The sequence below is a fragment of the Montipora capricornis genome, chromosome 8 (assembly GCF_036669925.1).
Source record: "Montipora capricornis isolate CH-2021 chromosome 8, ASM3666992v2, whole genome shotgun sequence".
NCBI classification, from domain to species: Eukaryota; Metazoa; Cnidaria; class Anthozoa; order Scleractinia; family Acroporidae; genus Montipora; species Montipora capricornis.
The window spans coordinates 1836540-1854205 of record NC_090890.1 but is presented as its reverse complement, the minus strand read 5'-3'; the positions used below and the strand labels follow the sequence as shown (position 1 = coordinate 1854205).

Here is a 17666-nt window from a genome sequence, read left to right as displayed (position 1 = left end):
GGCAAGCCGCTGTTACAGGTCGAAACTTGTAGGTAGGGTCGTTCCCCTTATCTTGTTGACCACCATATTTCATTGGCTGTATAGTGTCGTACTTCCTATTGTTTTCTGTGCCAAATCCACTGTTCGTTCTATTGTTCTTTTGGCCAATCCTAAAGCCCGTTCAATGAGGTACGACACCACCCAAACTGTTAACAGAAACCTGAGTGCAACGGCGCTGCGAAACAAGTTTCAGGAAGCATTGCACCGTGTAACATTGTCGGTTTTGTGAACCTTTTTTCAACTTCCGTAGCGAGACAAGTTTGGCAAAAACTAGAACCGCTTTCTACTTCTGCAACGGTCACAGCAATCGCAGTGATGATAAAAACCGTGAGGAGTTTCACAGTGTAACACCACTTCGTGAAAGTGGTCTTGCGCGGTCTTGTTACGCTACGCTGCGAAAGCCAATCAGAAACTGGCTAAGATAACGCAAACAACATATTTCGAGACCAGTTTCGAAGTACCCGAACGAGTTTTGACCTTTTATGTTACACGGTGCAACGCCTGCTGAAACTTTTTTTGCAGCGCCGTTGCACATATTGAGTTTTAGCTAAAAGTTTCAAAGTGTAACATCGGCTTTACACCTCTCTTTCCCAAAAATACAGATAAAAAACAACACAAGCCTCAATTAAACAACTAAATTATGATCAGTGCTCGTCATCTTTAGAACCAGCGATGTCGTGACTGTGATAGAGCCTTGAGAATTCACCAGCTCTGTTCTCCAGTAACTTTGTAGGCTTGCCAAATTCCACAATTCGTCCGTTTTCCAGAACTAAAACTCGATCATAATCAATGACGGTATTCAATCGATGCGCAATTGTGATGACTGTACAATCTTTAAATTTCGTACGGATTGTTTCTTGAATCAATTGATCTGTTTTGTGATCAACGTTCGCCGTTGCTTCATCCATAACGATGATTTTGTTCCTCTTCAGTAAAGCGCGAGCTAGACACAACAGTTGCCTTTCTCCAACGCTGAAGTTTGCTCCACATTCTCTGACCTCTTCGCTGAGTTGCCGAGGCAACCTTTCTAGCATAGGCTTCAAACTCGCTTCCTCTAGGACATCCCAGAGCTCCTTGTCTTCGTACTCCTTAAAGGGATCCAAATTTACACGAAGTGAAGCGGTAAATAGCACAGGATCCTGGGTAATGACTGCCATGGCTTGGCGAGATCTTTGAATGTTAATATCAGCAATATTGACACCATCAATGATGACGTCACCCGTTGGTTGAGGCATGCGAAAGAGAGCTGCGACCAATGACGATTTGCCTGCTCCTGTGCGACCAACGATTCCAATCTTCTCATGGCGGTCAATGGTGAAAGTCAAATCTTTAAGTATCTTTGGGCCTCCTTCGTAGTAGACGAGTCCTAAATTACTGATGCTTACTTGACCGTGCTGTGGCCAGCTATCAGTGGGTTGAAGATCATTGTTGTATCCAGGCTCTTGATCTAAGTGGGTGTAAGTGATGATTCGTTCAACTGATGTCATGTAGTTCTCAACTTCTGAACATCTTCTGATGGTATATTGACATGTGTCTATAGCGAGATTCAAAACGTACACAATGGACAAGGCAGAGGCACCTTAAATGACAGTGAAGAATACGTCAGCATGAGCACTGGTTGGTTTTACAACGTGAGAAGTGTGTTAAAAAGCGTTATTTAACAATGATCATTGCTTTAGGGCGGTGCCTACTATTTCAAACATATTTTTGCGCGGTGTATGAATATGCGGAAAATATGCGGAAAAAGCAGAAGTGTTATTGAAATTTAAAAGAAAATTGGGGTTAACCACCCATTTTTCAAAGCCAATTGATCAACAACATTTGTAAAAAGATTTGAAGTACGAAGCAACGTATGGAATTTCTAAATTGAAATTTAATGATCTCTGAAAAATGCATCACGTTTACCCCCAATTTTCTTTTTGGATACCAAGAATACTTGTTAAGTTCAGTTTTCTCTGCATAGTTTTAAATTGCGCGAATATATCCCTGTGTTAGTAAGCACCACGCATAGAGAATCCGAGTATCCGCAGATGCGCAGAAATGCGCAATAACAGTAGTGGGCATCGCCCTTAACAGACGTTTTTGCTATGATGTCAGTTTAAAATAGCTAAGCTTTTTAAAACACTTACCAGAGTCCTTATTTGTCAAAATACCAAGGAAAACCACAAATATGGCAAAGGCTATGCAGATCATGTCAACTTGGGTTCCAAGCCATCTTGTTGTTGATATGACGGCAAACCAGACCTTGTTGTGTGCGTCTTGGTATCTGACACAAAAAAAGAGCGGAGAAGCTGCAGTTTTAATTCTCTTCAGATCAAATTTATATCATCTTTAAGCAAACAAAAATAAAATAAAATAAAAATAAAAATAAATTTAAAAAACGGATCTCCGCAACCTCAAAGCCATTTCAGTTTAAAAAAAGACCATTTACAATTAAGATGAAAACAACGCCAGTTTTAGTCCTGTAGGAGATGGTCCCAAGTATTTGCGAGATCTAGTCAAAGATAACACTTAATCCGGCGAACACGATTAGCTAAACCGTGAGTGAAAATAAAATATTAGTCTCTAGGAATGAAAAGATACTTATCAGTATACTAATAGTAATCTCGGATTATAAGTGCGTTTGACAGTCGCTTTGGAAGCAATGGACAAGGGTAGGGAAAGAAACAATCTTATTGGACCGAAGCAAGTACTTGTTAGATACCGAGTGTTATGACCCATGTGACAGGATTGAAATACTTTGCCCTTGGCTAGACTCTGAATCATAAGTAACAAGTGCGAACTGTAATAAAATTAACTACGCATCGTTTCTACGGAAACGATACAAGGTAAATAGCACACCCGAGAGGACATGTGGTTCCTAAATAAATTAACAAAATACCAAAACCCGTCTTTCCCCTTTAGATGTTTTCAAAACAAACTGAGTTCATTGAAGTTAATTCGGAGGCCTAATGGGATGCATCCTACATTTGTGATACAAAATCCAGCTATTTAGTCAGATTTACAACTATCGACCAAAATATATACTGTATACATGGCTTTCGACGTTGATCGGGAAAGGTGACAAACGCAACATTCCATTCTTCAAAATAATTTTATCGGCGGCAATTAAACCCCATTAAGTTGATAAGCCTGAATTTATAGGAAAGTCAAAAATTTAAACTCATACCCATACAATCCCTCCAGAAAGCTGTTCTCTTTCTGAAAGACCCTAATATGTACCAATCCTTCCAAAGTCTCGCTAAAATGAGACAACACTGGACTCCTGCTTACTCCTTCCATTCGCCTCAGATCCCGTGCAGACCTAAGGTAGTAACGCGCCATTAAAAGAAAAACCACGACTGAGGTAATGGCCGGGATGGTAACCCAGGGATTTAAAACAGACGGAAGAACAAGTGACCCGGAAACAAACAGACCATTTAAAAGAGCGTCTAAAAAGGCATAAGGTAATAGCTCGTCCACGATGCCAATATCTCGTGAAAATCTGTTTAATATTCGTCCAACTGGGTTGGTGTCGAAGAATAGAACAGGAGCTCTCAACACCGCTGTCAGCATGGAGTGGTGAAGATTCTTTGAAGACGTAACCAAGGCATTCAATAACGCGGCTGCCCTGAAGAATGATAAGAAAAAGGCTGCAGCCCCTAAGCCACCAAAAATATATAACTCCTTGGTTTGAAACTGTGGGTCATGTGATCGAGACGTCACTTTAAGAAGCCACCAATCAGGAAGTACGAGGAATCCTTTGAGAAAATGAATGAAAGAAGACATAGTGCACTTAGTAAAGAGATTATTTGCTACTGTGTTGAAAGTCGAATCTTTGACTGTATTATTTAACAGCTGTTATCAATAACTCCATAACCCAAACGTATCAAGTCTGAGAGCAGTTTTTTTTTTAAATTTGGAAGTTCTCGGATCCCAAAAATCGTGCGGGTTGGTCTTTTTTGCATGGGCTGTTTTAATTAAGGGGGGAAAATCCTAGAGACGTATCAAGTGTAAGCACCACTGTCCGTGCCAACTAAGAACTGCCAACAAGGAGTAGAACAACACAGGCACTAAATTACTATAAATCCCCACGAAAGCCGAGTAATCCTAAAAAAGATCACTACTCAGAAAATAGTAGTCAAGATAGGAATGATACAAAGAAAAACAAAGAAGTCACTCTAACTTAAACTACCTTGCACAACAACGAAGAACATGATCATGATTCCAATTGCGGCAGAAGACATTGCAGCTCGCACGTAGTTCCAGTAAATGGTCGGCGAAATAGAACCAGACAAACGATCTTCATCGGCCTTTTTCAAACCAATGGCATCTTCCCACCGTTCGGTATCATGTTTGTTTATGTCTTGAATCTCAGCTCTTTCTTTTTTAATTCGAGAGACTTCTGGTTCTGGAGACTGATTTGCTGCGTTAAGATCGCAGCCAGATTGAAGCAATGTCGTAAAGCTGCCTTTCAATGACGTTTGTCCGTTTTTCATAACAACAATGTTTTTCGCATCCTTGTTGAGCACTTGACAATTGTGGGTGATCATCAACCGAGTTTTGTCATGCAATAAGGTGCTGATGCAGTTCTGAAAAATATGCTGTCCGACCTTTGTGTCAACTGCACTCAATGGATCATCCAGCAAGTAGATATCAGCATTAAAGTAGACTGCACGTGCCAATTCTACACGAGCTCTCTGTCCACCACTCAAAACTATTCCACGTTCTCCGACACGTGTCATATCCCCAAAAGGGAGCCTTTCTAAGTCTTTGTGAAGGTCACATGCCCCTAACGTTTTGCCATACTTTTTTGCGTCAAAGGCTTCGCCAAACAAAATATTTTCTCTTACAGTCCCAGAAAATACCCAGGACTGCTGACTATTCCACGCAATTTTGCCGTGATATCTTATGTAACCGTTGAGTAGTGACATTTCGTTTAGAATGGCATAAAATATGGAGGACTTTCCGCAACCAACGGGACCAATAATGAAAACAAGTTCACCTTTGTCAGCTTTTAAGGAAACCGATTTCAAAGAAGGTCTTTCCCATCTGCCATTCCAACTACATACCACATTCTGAAGTGAGAGAGTGCTTGTTTTGTTTTCCTTAAAAGATTTACCTTTCTTACAATCAGCAAAAGCACCGTGGAGAAATTTTTGCGCGCTGCTATAGTCATACTCAAGTAAGTCTTGGATGCGACACAAAGCCTTAGCAAAGTCAGCTAACTCTTTAGCTCCTTGTGCAACCGTCCACGTGACATCTGTTTTAATTGAATTCAGGAGTGATAGAATCATGAAGGTATTATATGAGTTAAGGTCTACTCCATTTAATACCATTATGGTAAACGATATGAAAGCTGCGATAGTGTTGCAGGAGAAATATAAAGTATCAAAGGTCGAAAGTATAGCTGCTTTCCACTTGATCAGGTTTAATTCATATCTGAAAGGTAAAACAGATTGTGTTAGCTAGGGTCGTCCAGAAAATGAAGGGATTAGTTTCTAAAAAACTGCATTAATGTCATTATGGTAGCACAGATTGCAAGGCTTCTCTACCTCCTATATATAAACCGCTAAGAACTCATAATAATTCATTCCTCAATTTGCTCTGACGAAGGGTGTTGCCGACAACACTGTATCGATCTTTATTCATTTACTTGGTTACAGATTATACGCTGAAAAGTTAAAATGGATTAACGCTTAGTTGGAGATGGCGAAATTTATGGGTGAGAAAGTAGACTAGTAGGGAAAACATGAACGAATCACAGGAAAAATGCTCACTAATTCTGTTAGCTCTTGTGTTCGAGCGGAAGGACCTGGTAAGTATTGGTCATATGTAGCAACAGGCTGGTCATTCGTTAACGATCGAAATGTCAGTTCCGGTGGCAAATTTATCTTGTCAACACGTTTCTTATCCGGAGATATATTGAAAATAAAAGGAGAAAGCCGACAAAGCTTATTAAACCTATGACACAGAATTATTTCGATTTGTTTTCAACGCGATCAAACATACACCTTATTGAATGGCTTAACATAATACGCACAGCAATCTCGTTCCCAGAGCCCGTGATCTTCTGGCCGGTGGCCTGGGGAAATCAATTTGAGGGACGATTCTGAGTGGCTGTTCTTTCTGTCTCATTGAGCATCAATATACCCCGCAGCTGTTTAAAAGTTAAATTGTTACAAATAAAAGTTGCCAATGAAGTGGCTGACAGCACCCCAACTAAACCCGCGTATGTCTGTCAGCAATGTTCCCGAAAAATAAATTAAGCGTTACGTTTGCACAATTTAAGGCTCTTTGCGTGGATTCCGACAAAAAGCAACACGATAAGAGTACTAAAGTGGCAGGTTTACGACCGTTCAAAAAAGAGGGAAAACGCTTGAAGAGAGCTCTTCGGGTCCGGCAGAATCGCCACTAATAGCGTACATGCGCACTAAAACCGTAAGCCCAGTTTTTAGTCAAAAAATTGATTCCCCCAGTGCTCTAAATTTTGCCGCTGGCTGAAACGTTCACGTTCTCTGAGAATGAGATTGTACACGCGGATATTTTTCAAGTTGTGTAGTATTTTTCCGAGCCCCGAAAGGGCTTGGGCAAATACGAAGAACGAGCTGAAATGTCCTCACGCATTATACGTTAAACTTTTACTATGGTATTTATTATTCCACTATTACGCCATTTTCTAGTATTTTGCCTTCTTTCTGCAATGAGAATCGTATCAATTGCAAAATAATCACGAAGGCGCGTGCGAATAACGAAAACAATACAGACCTATGACATGTCCTTTTTTTTGATAGGATAAACGAAATGACGAGTGACAACCGATGACAAGCTAAATTTTTGGGCTTTATCAAGTTCCGTCCGTATATACTCTGTTCGAAACCGGTGAAACAGGGACACTACAGTGTATTAGCTACTTAATATTTTACACGTTGTCTTGGACAAATATGGTAAAATGGTGTTAGTGGAATAATAAATGAATACTTACGATCTCGCCTTTAGCACTCGTTCCATGAAAGGCCACTCCCAAGCATACATCTTGACGGTGCGAATCCCAGAGATGATGGAGTTCATCAAATTGACTCGCTCATCCGCGACGTTAGATATTTTAGACCGCAAACGTACACACCATTTTCCAGCCATAGTAAAAAGGAAGGATGAGAAGAAAAAATATGCCTGACATAGCTTTCCATCCAAACAAGTAAACCATTAGGGAAGAATTCGTACAACAATTAAGCAAGACTCCAAAGATAAGAACCAATTTCTCTCCTACATGTTCGAAGCGCTGAAGGTCACTAGCAATAAGGTTAATTACGTGGCCTCGTGAAATGTTGGTAAAATCCACTTGACGGAAAGTAAGAACCTGCAAGTAAATCCGCAAATTAAACGAGTTTAGTATCCAATCTCGTCAGTTCTGCTGTTTTTGCTGTTTGTTTAAATCAGGAGATGATAATAAATAATGCAATATTCTGTTGTCATAATAAATGCCATTTAGTGTGAAACTTGATTTTCGTAAAACAGTGCTCCATACATAGAAGTAGAGCGAAGTATACATGGGAGACAACAAATAAACTACAACTTGTAGCTTATTTGTTTTTTTTCTTCCATTTTTTCCACACTCCCTTCAGGAGTTTTTTAAGACTGCCATCACTGCATTTACATAGGAATTTAGTAATTTATTGACTTCCACGCTGTAGCACCTCCACCCTGTGTCTGCACGAAGATACTAGTTCGTTCCTTTTGTTCAGTGTGCAGCGATGCAGTTTGCAGATTATAATGTATTTCTCGGTCAAACAGAGGTTACACTTTTTACTAGCACTACAATAGGGCTTAGCGCGCGAGATCGTTTGCCACTCGATCTCGAAATTGATGTTATACGTTACAGTAAAAGTGTCAGCACCAACATTGGCTAACGTTCCCTTAGCCTCGTCAAGAGGTGCTTCCCCAAAGCAAACATCTTTAGTTAAGGAAAATATTTAACAGGAATACCATTAAAGTGAGCTACAGCTGTATGAGCAACGTCAAGAAAATCATAGACACCCAGAACAAAAGGAAGTTAAACGCATCCCAACATAACCCGACGGAAATCAACGAACCAAAGCTATGCAATTGTCGAAACAAGGCATCTAGCCCCATGCAAGGCAAATGTTTACAACAAGCGGTTATTTACCAAGCAACGGTCAAACGCGAAGACAACAAAGAGTGCGCAACCTACGTCGGATCAACGGAGAACGAGTTCAAAACGCGCTAGCATCGTCCCGCAACAAAGCGTCAAAGAATTCAACCGAATTCACGTATGGTCACTCAATTACATGATCAAATTATTAAATGTCGTCATTTTATAATTAGGCCGTTCATTAGAATAATTTCTTACCCTTTGGTAAACAAGTGCAATTGTCCCTGATTTCCACCTCAAACTAATTAACGCAGAATGGTACAGAAACTGATGGAAACATAAAGATTCGCCAAATTGACTCAGACAAATCCCTGCACCGTAGAAATACGCCCAAGAAACTTCTTCATCTGACCCTTTCATTAGCTCAAGTAACAACAAACCCAAACACACCGGGCGAAGGGCTCTAAACGTAGCCTGTAAAATGACCAGTCCCCATATGAAAAAGTGGTCCTTCCATGATAACATTCGAATAAGAGCTCTGAACAATCGATATCCATTTCCGCTTCGCCTCTCAATATGCTCTGTACTTTCTTCAGCCCAGGTCATCTGCAGTTTTTCAGTGGACGTTTTGGTTTTGTCGTCGTCAAGTAAGGGGAACAAATCTTCATTCTCGAGCGAGCGCCTGTTCCCGATTGAAAGAAGCTCTTTCAGCCACCAAAAGAAAAGAATGGAAAAGATGTTGGCATTTTTTCTGGGATTCTCCTTGATGGTCGACTTTGCATACAGAAGGTCATACTTTACACCCATTGGCAAATATGATCTCGTCAGAACCTAAAGTAGAATAAAGTACGAATAGTTGTGGGGCTGTGTATGCAAGAAAACAAACGGAAACAAGCATCGTAGTAGCATAAATCAAGGTTGACTCAACAAAAATTGAGACAAAACAATTTGGAAAAGAAAAGACACCCCGATCCCGACCCCGCGCTTTGGCTACCGTGTGAATTGGGATTTGCATTGCGATTTGGTACGCTTGGAACCGTTGTTATTAAGTTTTTCGGTAATGTTCTCCCAACTCTTCTACTTTCTACCTATCACCGATAATTGCCGTTGTAATTCGTCATCGGCCCATGTTTCAACTGGACATTTGGCCTCATCATAGCCCCAATTTTGGTTCTTTTGGGCACTCGCCTCCTCTCCGCACCCATTCGCCATTTTGGACGCGTTTGGTCTAATCATGATTGAAACTACCACGCGAGGTTGTTTTAATCATGCTCAGAATAATCATGTTTCAACCATGATTCGCGCAATGCACTATCTGATGTGAACACTTCTCATAACGAAACATGTTTCATTTGTGATCAGACTAATCATGTTTCGGCCTAATGTGCACACCGTGTTAAGAGTACTACTGATCGGCACGCTGCTTAACTGAGATATGTCTGCGGTATAGAATGCTCGTCTTAAAAGCTGCGTCTTGCAAAACATCTACGAAGTCTTGTTTTCTTGGAATTTCAAATCTAGGGTGCACCAAATAGGCCATTTCCGAGTTCATGTCTGCCTCCTCTTCAAAGCGAGTCCAAGAGCGAAGTTTTTGTTATAAAGATTAGTTCTCATTCATACCTAAAGTAGAACTAATTACCATCACAAAAACTTCGCACTTAGACTCGCTTTGAAGAAGAGGCAGACTTGAACTCGGAAATGGCTTATTAAATTTTACACAACCTCCGAATAAACATTTGCCTCGTAGTGTCGAAATTTGCTATAAAACAGGTTTTTCTACTGCCGATTGCCTGGTTTCGCTAAAGGTGAAGTGTTGATTTCTATTAAAGCCATTAGTACTTGTTACAGCTTTCATATCGTCATTTTATGAAAGGTATTTGGTGTTTTGTGGGAGTTTTTATCGGTCACACGACGTGTCAAACCTACCGTAGTACTAATGGTACCGAATGATCCCCGAAAGTTTACTTTGTAATTCCTTTTGAATTAGATAGAGTCTTCATAATAACTAACTGGTACAATATTTAAATTTTTCAAAATTAGAATTCAAATTATTTCCGTAAATTCGCACAAGTAATTGACACAAAAACCAGATACATTATTAAGGTTTACTGTGTACCTTCAGGGTGTCTTCAGTGAAACGGATATCCCAACCTTTGTATTAAATATGGCTACTGCATGGAATATATATTATTGGAGAACACGATTTGTGTTTTTTCAGTTAAGGTTGAAACGCGAAGGTACAAATTCCAACTCAATGGGAATTTTATATTTCGGCAATTTACTTCTTTCATTTAGTATGTCACCCAGAAACTCAAAAATCTTGTCGGGGCTTTCCTTGATTCGATCACATTACAGAGCACTATCGAAAGCGCTAACTAAAATCTTTGGGCAACCGCGTGGAAAATGCTCTAATGGAAGGAAATTTCGAATTACAAAACTCCCCAAAACGGGTTTGTTAGAAATAAGTACGGTTTATCTAGCTACAGTCAAAATTTGATTGCAATCAAGCAAAGTGTCTTTGAGTTGCAATCTTTACATTGTTCTCTTCAAGGCAAAAATTAATGTTTAGGGAAACATCGTCTCAAGGAAAGCCCCTTGTATCAGACGAGCAAACTCCTCCCCAACACCTTTCCACATAATTGGCAGGATTTTTGACGCATGTTTTCGGAGCGGATCAGCCTTCATGCTAAGCAGAAAAAGGACGCGCACATCGATTTCACAAAACGCAGCAGCAGCAGCAGAGAAAAAGTAGCAGCGGACCAATGCAAAAGCTTTCAACAAAAGCACAATGTGGAATGTGCGCAAAAACGATCGCAAACAAATGATGACGGCGACATAAGAATGCGGGCTGGTTATGTGAATCGTTTACATAGCATTTTCACCGTCATGTTGTAAGAAGACTACAGGAAATGTCCTTGGTCTTATTACTTTATCGCTACAGTGTGTATATTCTCGTTCACTAGCAGTGTACTGATAGAGCCTGGTTTACCCCATGTTGAATTCCCTTGGTTTTTCTTCAGATGCTACGATAATTTATTTACCGATATGCTTCGATAGAGGAGCCTGATGGCCAGTTCTGATAATATGATCCTTTGTCTTAAGGTTACCATATACCTTCAGATCAGCAATTTTCTTCAAATTTGGATTTTTCGGTTAAAGTAATGATCGAAATGGGATCTCTAATGTAAACAAGAAATTATTCAAAAAGATTAAATATTGGCGGTGAAATGGCGGTTTTACGTTTTGGCCGGAAGTAAAAATTACCCGTCTGATTGACAGTTTTAGCGCTGTTTTTTAGAATCAATTTGTTCTCTCGAGGCGGACACTTTAAAGAGCTAAAACTCACAGGGAATTTGTCCGATTGCTCCCAAATTTTGACAGTGGCTAGGTTAACATATAAACAACAAAAGCGTGTCTGCGATTTTTATTTCAAAATTTTCTCCGAGAGTGATTTTTGTACGAACAATTCACATTTTTTTTAAATACTACTAGTTATGTATTTGAAAAAATGTGAAGTGAAATCATTCTCAGAGAAAATTTTGAAATAAAAAAATTCGCAGACGTGCTTTTTTGATTTCGAAAACGTTCTATAACTTTTCACTGTAACTGAGTATGGCAAAACGCAAACACGATTTTTTAGGGCTTTGGGTCAGGAAACGGAGGAACAAAATTAAAATAGCGAAAAGCAAAATTTGCTTTGACTTGTAGCTTTGAAAAGGTGATTCGGACGCTCGCATTTAGAGGTCGTGAACACTTCGACAATTCATTTAATTTCTAAATTCTTGATATGGTTTGATAGCCAGATCTATAAGCTTTAATTTGATATAGAGGTTTTAGGTATCTACAGTTTAAACCGGACGCGCTGCCTCATTGTACTACCTTACTGATTTTTTCCATTTAATATTCGGAAAATATCTCGTACGCCAATATGAATGACAATATGAATAATATTAGCAGTCGTTGTACTTACTGTGTTTTTTACCGTTTTCCGTTTTCACAAAATAGGTATGCATTTAATAACACACTCTCCAACTTATTCGTCTGTGTGTATGACAGAAAATACTGTACACTGATCACTTACAATCGGTCTGAACTGTAAAATGAAAGAAGAGGTTTGAGCTGACAAAACCTACGGTGGCCCACAAGGGCAAAACACAACTCAATATTGAGCTGGATACACAACAATCTTTCGTGATACAAAACAATTTTTCACGGTACACAACAATCTTTCACGATACAGAACAATTTTTCACAGTACACAACAATCTTTCGCGACACAAAACAATTTTTCTCGTTACACAACAATCTTTCGCGATAGAAAACAATTTTTCACAAAACAAAACAAACTTTTGTGATACAAAACGCCAAACAGCGTTTCACGATGCAAAATTAAATTTCACGATGCAAAACAAAAATTTGGAAGACTGGTAACAAACACGGCAACTTTATATCACGTGATCATACAACAACTTGCTGGTAAGTACTTCGCGTAAGATTACGTACATTGTCCCGACTTAACGAGTGTTACTATGTGTAAGACCACATATCTGTAAGATATGTAAAACTACGTATGTTGTCGTTGCTATGTTTAACTATATTGTCCCACTAAATCCACTGTAGTCCCGTAACGTCTGTAATCGTTTAATTTCTGTAACCCCGTAAACATCTGCAATTGTAACTTCTGTAAACCCGTAATTTCTGTTATCATGTAACTTCCGAAACCCCGTAACTTCTGCGATCCCGTAATTTTTGTAACCCCGTAACTTCTGTAATCTCGTAACTTCTGTAATCCATTAGCTCTTGTAAGATTCTGTTTGTGGTGTCCTAGTGATGTTCATGTTTGCCGAAACATCTTAGCTTGTTTATCTACTAGTTTTAACTAGGCTTAACCTGAAACCTTTTTTTCCGCCGTTTAATGTAATGGTGTAATGGAAACATCTCGTTCGTGTTTCGAAAAACGCAAAAACCCTCTGTTCATCGTACGAAATCGATGTCTCGAGGTGTCTTGAGTAATTTTAGGACTATTTTATTTTTGCAAAGATTAGTAACTTTCTGAGAAATACAAAATAGTGCATATTCAAAGGTAGTTTTAAAATTAAAATTTGAAGTTCAGAATTACGATATGGACAACATGCAAACAGTCCCCTACCAACCTGGGATGCTCTTGAGTGGGGGTCACTGAACGGTCTGTCAGTAATCCAGAAATAGTCTTCTTTTTTATTCCTTCTTTCAGCCTCTGAAAAAATTTCAATCAGCTCCCCCACCTTAACGCGTTCTTAGCTACCCTCCTGGTTCTGCTAGCCGTTATGATTTTGAGAAAACAGTTTATTTTTTTATACTAAAGATTACCTAAGAAGGGTTACGTTTTTGCAAACGTTGGCCGTATCGCACTTATGTTTCAACAGAATTAACTATTGGAGGGTAATGAGAAGTGCAATTTCTACCCATATAAACCATGTGACCAGGGTGGGATTGAACCCACTACCTACGAATTAGATCACCGCCGCTCTACCAACTGAGCATTTTCCCAAAGTTCTCTGTCGGTTGCAATTTAATCATGACAGGTAGAGGATTAACATAGGGGATATTCAAGGTTCATGCACGTTTATCTTCTCCCTTAAGACACCACTAATGACACGAAAAAAGCTGCCACTTAGCTGTGAAGTGTCGGAAAAGACCACCTTTTTTTGGTGAGGGTGTACAAATGCACCTGTATTTAACGGCCGAATGATAAACCATTGGAGGGTTACAGAAGTTACGGGGTTACCGAAATTACAGGATTACAAAAGTTACGGGACTACAGATGTTACGGGATTCCAGTAGATTTACTGGAACAATATAGTTAAACATAGTAACGACAACATACGTAGTCTTACACATCTTACATATATGTGGTCTTACACATAGTAACACTCGTTAAGTCGGGACAATGTACGTAATCTTACGCGAAGCACTTACCAGCAAGTTGTTGTATGATCACGTGATATAAAGTTGCCCGTGTTTGTTACCAGTCTTCCAAATTTTTGTTTTGCATCGTGAAATTTACTTTTGCATCGTGAAACGCTGTTTGGCGTTTTGTATCACAAAAGATTGTTTTGTTCCGTAAAAAAATGTTTTGTATCGCGAAAGATTGTTGTGTACCGAGGAAAATTGTTTTGTGTCGCGAAAGATTGTTGTGTACTGTGAAAAATTGTTCTGTATCGTGAAAGATTGTTGTGTACCGTGAAAAATTGTTTTGTATCACGAAAGATTGTTGTGTATCCAGCCCAATATTGAGTTGTGTTTTGCACTTGTGGGCCACCGTACAAAACACCCGTAATATCAATAACAACTACAACCTCGGACACAATTGTTGAAACACTTTGCGATATCTTGCCCTCCCACAATGTTGTTTCCCCAAATGAACTCAGAAAATCACGTGCAAACAACATTGTGAGGGGAGAGAGAGCCGCGAAAGTTTCAGATCTGTATATTTGTGTACTGTTCCAAGGAATTTTATTTACAGCTGCTGCTTGTTGCTTACTTTGATAAGTGCATCCCACTCGAACGCCTAGTTGGCGTCTTGTTGTGAATCAACTCACTCACATCCGTGAGTGTAAGCTCAAACTCTCTCTTTACAGACTTCCGGTTTACTTGATTAGCAGCGTTTGCGAAGCCAACACAAACGAAATTAAGTTAATTAACCATTTAGTAGACTGAAATCAATCGAAGCTTCGCCCTCAGTCACGTTCCCCTTCGATGCCCAAACATAACTCTTCCAAAGTTCATGTGGAATTCTCCTCATAGTTACGAGTCACTTCTTTTCTTTAACGCATTTGAGATGCGAAATCTGATTTTTGTCCTAAATATCAACCAGAACGCTCGTCTCACTTGTCAAACCTTTAATATTTGCGAGTCGTATTGCTGCCTCCGTAATCAATACTCGCGCGTCTCGCAAGTCTCACGAATGCTTTTTCCAGTAAACGAATTTTATTGTATTAACGCTACAGAATATTAGCAGCGATACGTGTTACCAGTTATCATGGTAAAGTGCAAGTCAAACTTACCTTAACTATGTTTTTAGCCGCTTAAGCCGATCAACACTCTTTACTCCAAATCTTTTTGCCAATAATTTAAATTAGCCAATGAACCCAATGGTATATTACCTACATGGTTCACTAAGCCAAGGGCGTTAATATATTTTAATTCAGATATTATTTTTCAATTTGTGGACAAAATCACAGTTACCTTTTGATTTGATTCTATCGTCAGTTACAACTTTCAATAGAAGTGTGGTCAAATTAAAGCTGGTCTTCTCGACATTGTATCTATTCCTTTTTGTTGATGTTGTTCTTATTACGAAACCGAACTATTTCATTTGCGGGATAAAATGTTAATAAGAAAAACTAAATGAAATAAGCTTTCGACCGTGTCAGTGAAAGCATTTCAGCTCGGTGGGAAAATCATTCTTTACAATCTCTCCGTTAAAAAAATGCTTATGATACAAAATGACTGTTATGTATAAATTAAGTACAACTAGGAAACTCGGAATTCTGTTAGAAAAAAATGGCTTTGTCTTTCACCCGCGTTTTCGTGAGATCTTCGCATGCACCACAAGCCTACCAGCTGATTTGCATAGCCTTCAGCGATAATCGCCTTCACAATATTGAAGTTGAACTCGTGTCGTCGCGTAGAAATTGAATATAAAACCGCAAATATCCCGCTCAGCTCAATAGTTCATTTCAACTTTGGGTATATATACACTATTGTTTGAGAAAGCAATAACGATGACGTTCTGGTTTAACTAAGAACTACTACACTTTGTTCTCTTGCTTGTTGCTTACTTTGATAAGTGCATCCCACTCGAACGCCTAGTTGGCGTCTTGTTGTGAATCAACTCACTCACATCCGTGAGTGTAAGCTCAAACTCTCTCTTTACAGACTTCCGGTTTACTTGATTAGCAGCGTTTGCGAAGCCAACACAAACGAAATTAAGTTAATTAACCATTTAGTAGACTGAAATCAATCGAAGCTTCGCCCTCAGTCACGTTCCCCTTCGATGCCCAAACATAACTCTTCCAAAGTTCATGTGGAATTCTCCTCATAGTTATGAGTCACTTCTTTTCTTTAAAGCATTTGAGATGCGAAATCTGATTTTTGTCCTAAATATCAACCAGAACGCTCGTCTCACTTGTCAAACCTTTAATATTTGCGAGTCGTATTGCTGCCTCCGTAGTCAATACTCGCGCGTCTCGCAAGTCTCACGGATGCTTTTTTCAGTAAACGAATTTTATTGTATTAACGCTACAGAATATTAGCAGCGATACGTGTTACCAGTTATCATGGTAAAGTGCAAGTCAAACTTACCTTAACTATGTTTTTAGCCGCTTAAGTCGATCAACACTCTTCACTCCAAATCTTTTTGCCAATAATTTAAATTAGCCAATGAACCCAATGGTATATTACCTACATGGTTCACTAAGCCAAGGGCGTTAATATATTTTAATTCAGATATTATTTTTCAATTTGTGGACAAAATCACAGTTACCTTTTGATTTCATTCTATCGTCAGTTACAACTTTCAATAGAAGTGTGGTCAAATTAAAGCTGGTCTTCTCGACATTGTATCTATTCCTTTTTGTTGATGTTGTTCTTATTACGAAACCGAACTATTTCATTTGCGGGATAAAATGTTAATGAGAAAAACTAAATGAAATAAGCTTTCGACCGTGTCAGTGAAAGCATTTCAGCTCGGTGGGAAAATCATTCTTTACAATCTCTCCGTTAAAAAAATGCTTATGATACAAAATGACTGTTATGTATAAATTAAGTACAACTAGGAAACTCGGAATTCTGTGAGAAAAAAATGGCTTTGTCTTTCACCCGCGTTTTCGTGAGATCTTCGCATGCACCACAAGCCTACCAGCTGATTTGCATAGCCTTCAGCGATAATCGCCTTCACAATATTGAAGTTGAACTCGTGTCGTCGCGTAGAAATTGAATATAAAACCGCAAATATCCCGCTCAGCTCAATAGTTCATTTCAACTTTAGGTATACATACACTATTGTTTGAGAAAGCAGTAACGATGACGTTCTGGTTTAACTAAGAACTACTACACTTTGTTGTCTTTCTTTCAAGGGGAACGTTTGTTTTGAGGGCTAAGGTAGACTGACTCTGAGTTTGTAGACATTCCTAGGGCTCAAAAAATCAATATTTGGTGGAGGATTTATTGTTTATTGCCGATCGCACCTTCTTCCCTCATTTATGATTCATTTTTCAAAGAATATGCCCAAACTCTCAAGAACTGAAGGCAATAACAGTGCTGAAAGGAACCTTATTAAACATTATTTATGAGTCGACTCGCATAAACTAATCTTACAAAACCCTAATTGATGTCATTTTCACCGAAATCATAGAGGATGCTTTGTAGCCGCTCTGGTTTTAGTGAGCCTCTTTAATTAAAGCGATCACTCAATCGTCTATGCCATTATGGATACATCTCTTTATCTTTAAGGATGTCCTAAGATCACATGACATGCAAGAGTTTTAACAAT

The 17666-nt window shown here is 39.1% G+C and overlaps 1 protein-coding gene across 2 annotated transcripts in view; it reads right to left on the bottom strand.

Moving 5' to 3' along the window:
* LOC138059944 (ATP-binding cassette sub-family C member 4-like) overlaps positions 1–15239 on the bottom strand; it is a 16243-nt gene extending 1004 nt beyond the window's left edge. The window contains exons 1-7 of one of the 2 annotated variants that reach the window (XM_068905607.1): positions 15178–15239; positions 8390–8962; positions 7004–7378; positions 4214–5460; positions 3209–3779; positions 2169–2305; positions 1–1618 (exon numbers count right to left, since the gene is read on the bottom strand). The exon at positions 1–1618 is cut by the window's left edge and continues 1004 nt beyond it. In XM_068905607.1, the coding sequence (XP_068761708.1) occupies positions 684–1618; positions 2169–2305; positions 3209–3779; positions 4214–5460; positions 7004–7158 (3045 nt within the window). In that variant the 5' untranslated portion in view covers positions 7159–7378; positions 8390–8962; positions 15178–15239 and the 3' untranslated portion in view covers positions 1–683. Of the gene's footprint in view, positions 1619–2168; positions 2306–3208; positions 3780–4213; positions 5461–7003; positions 7379–8389; positions 8963–12101; positions 12145–15177 lie in introns of those variants that run through there. The other variant, XM_068905608.1, reaches the window with a different exon arrangement.
* Between the last annotated feature and the right edge of the window lie 2427 nt (positions 15240–17666).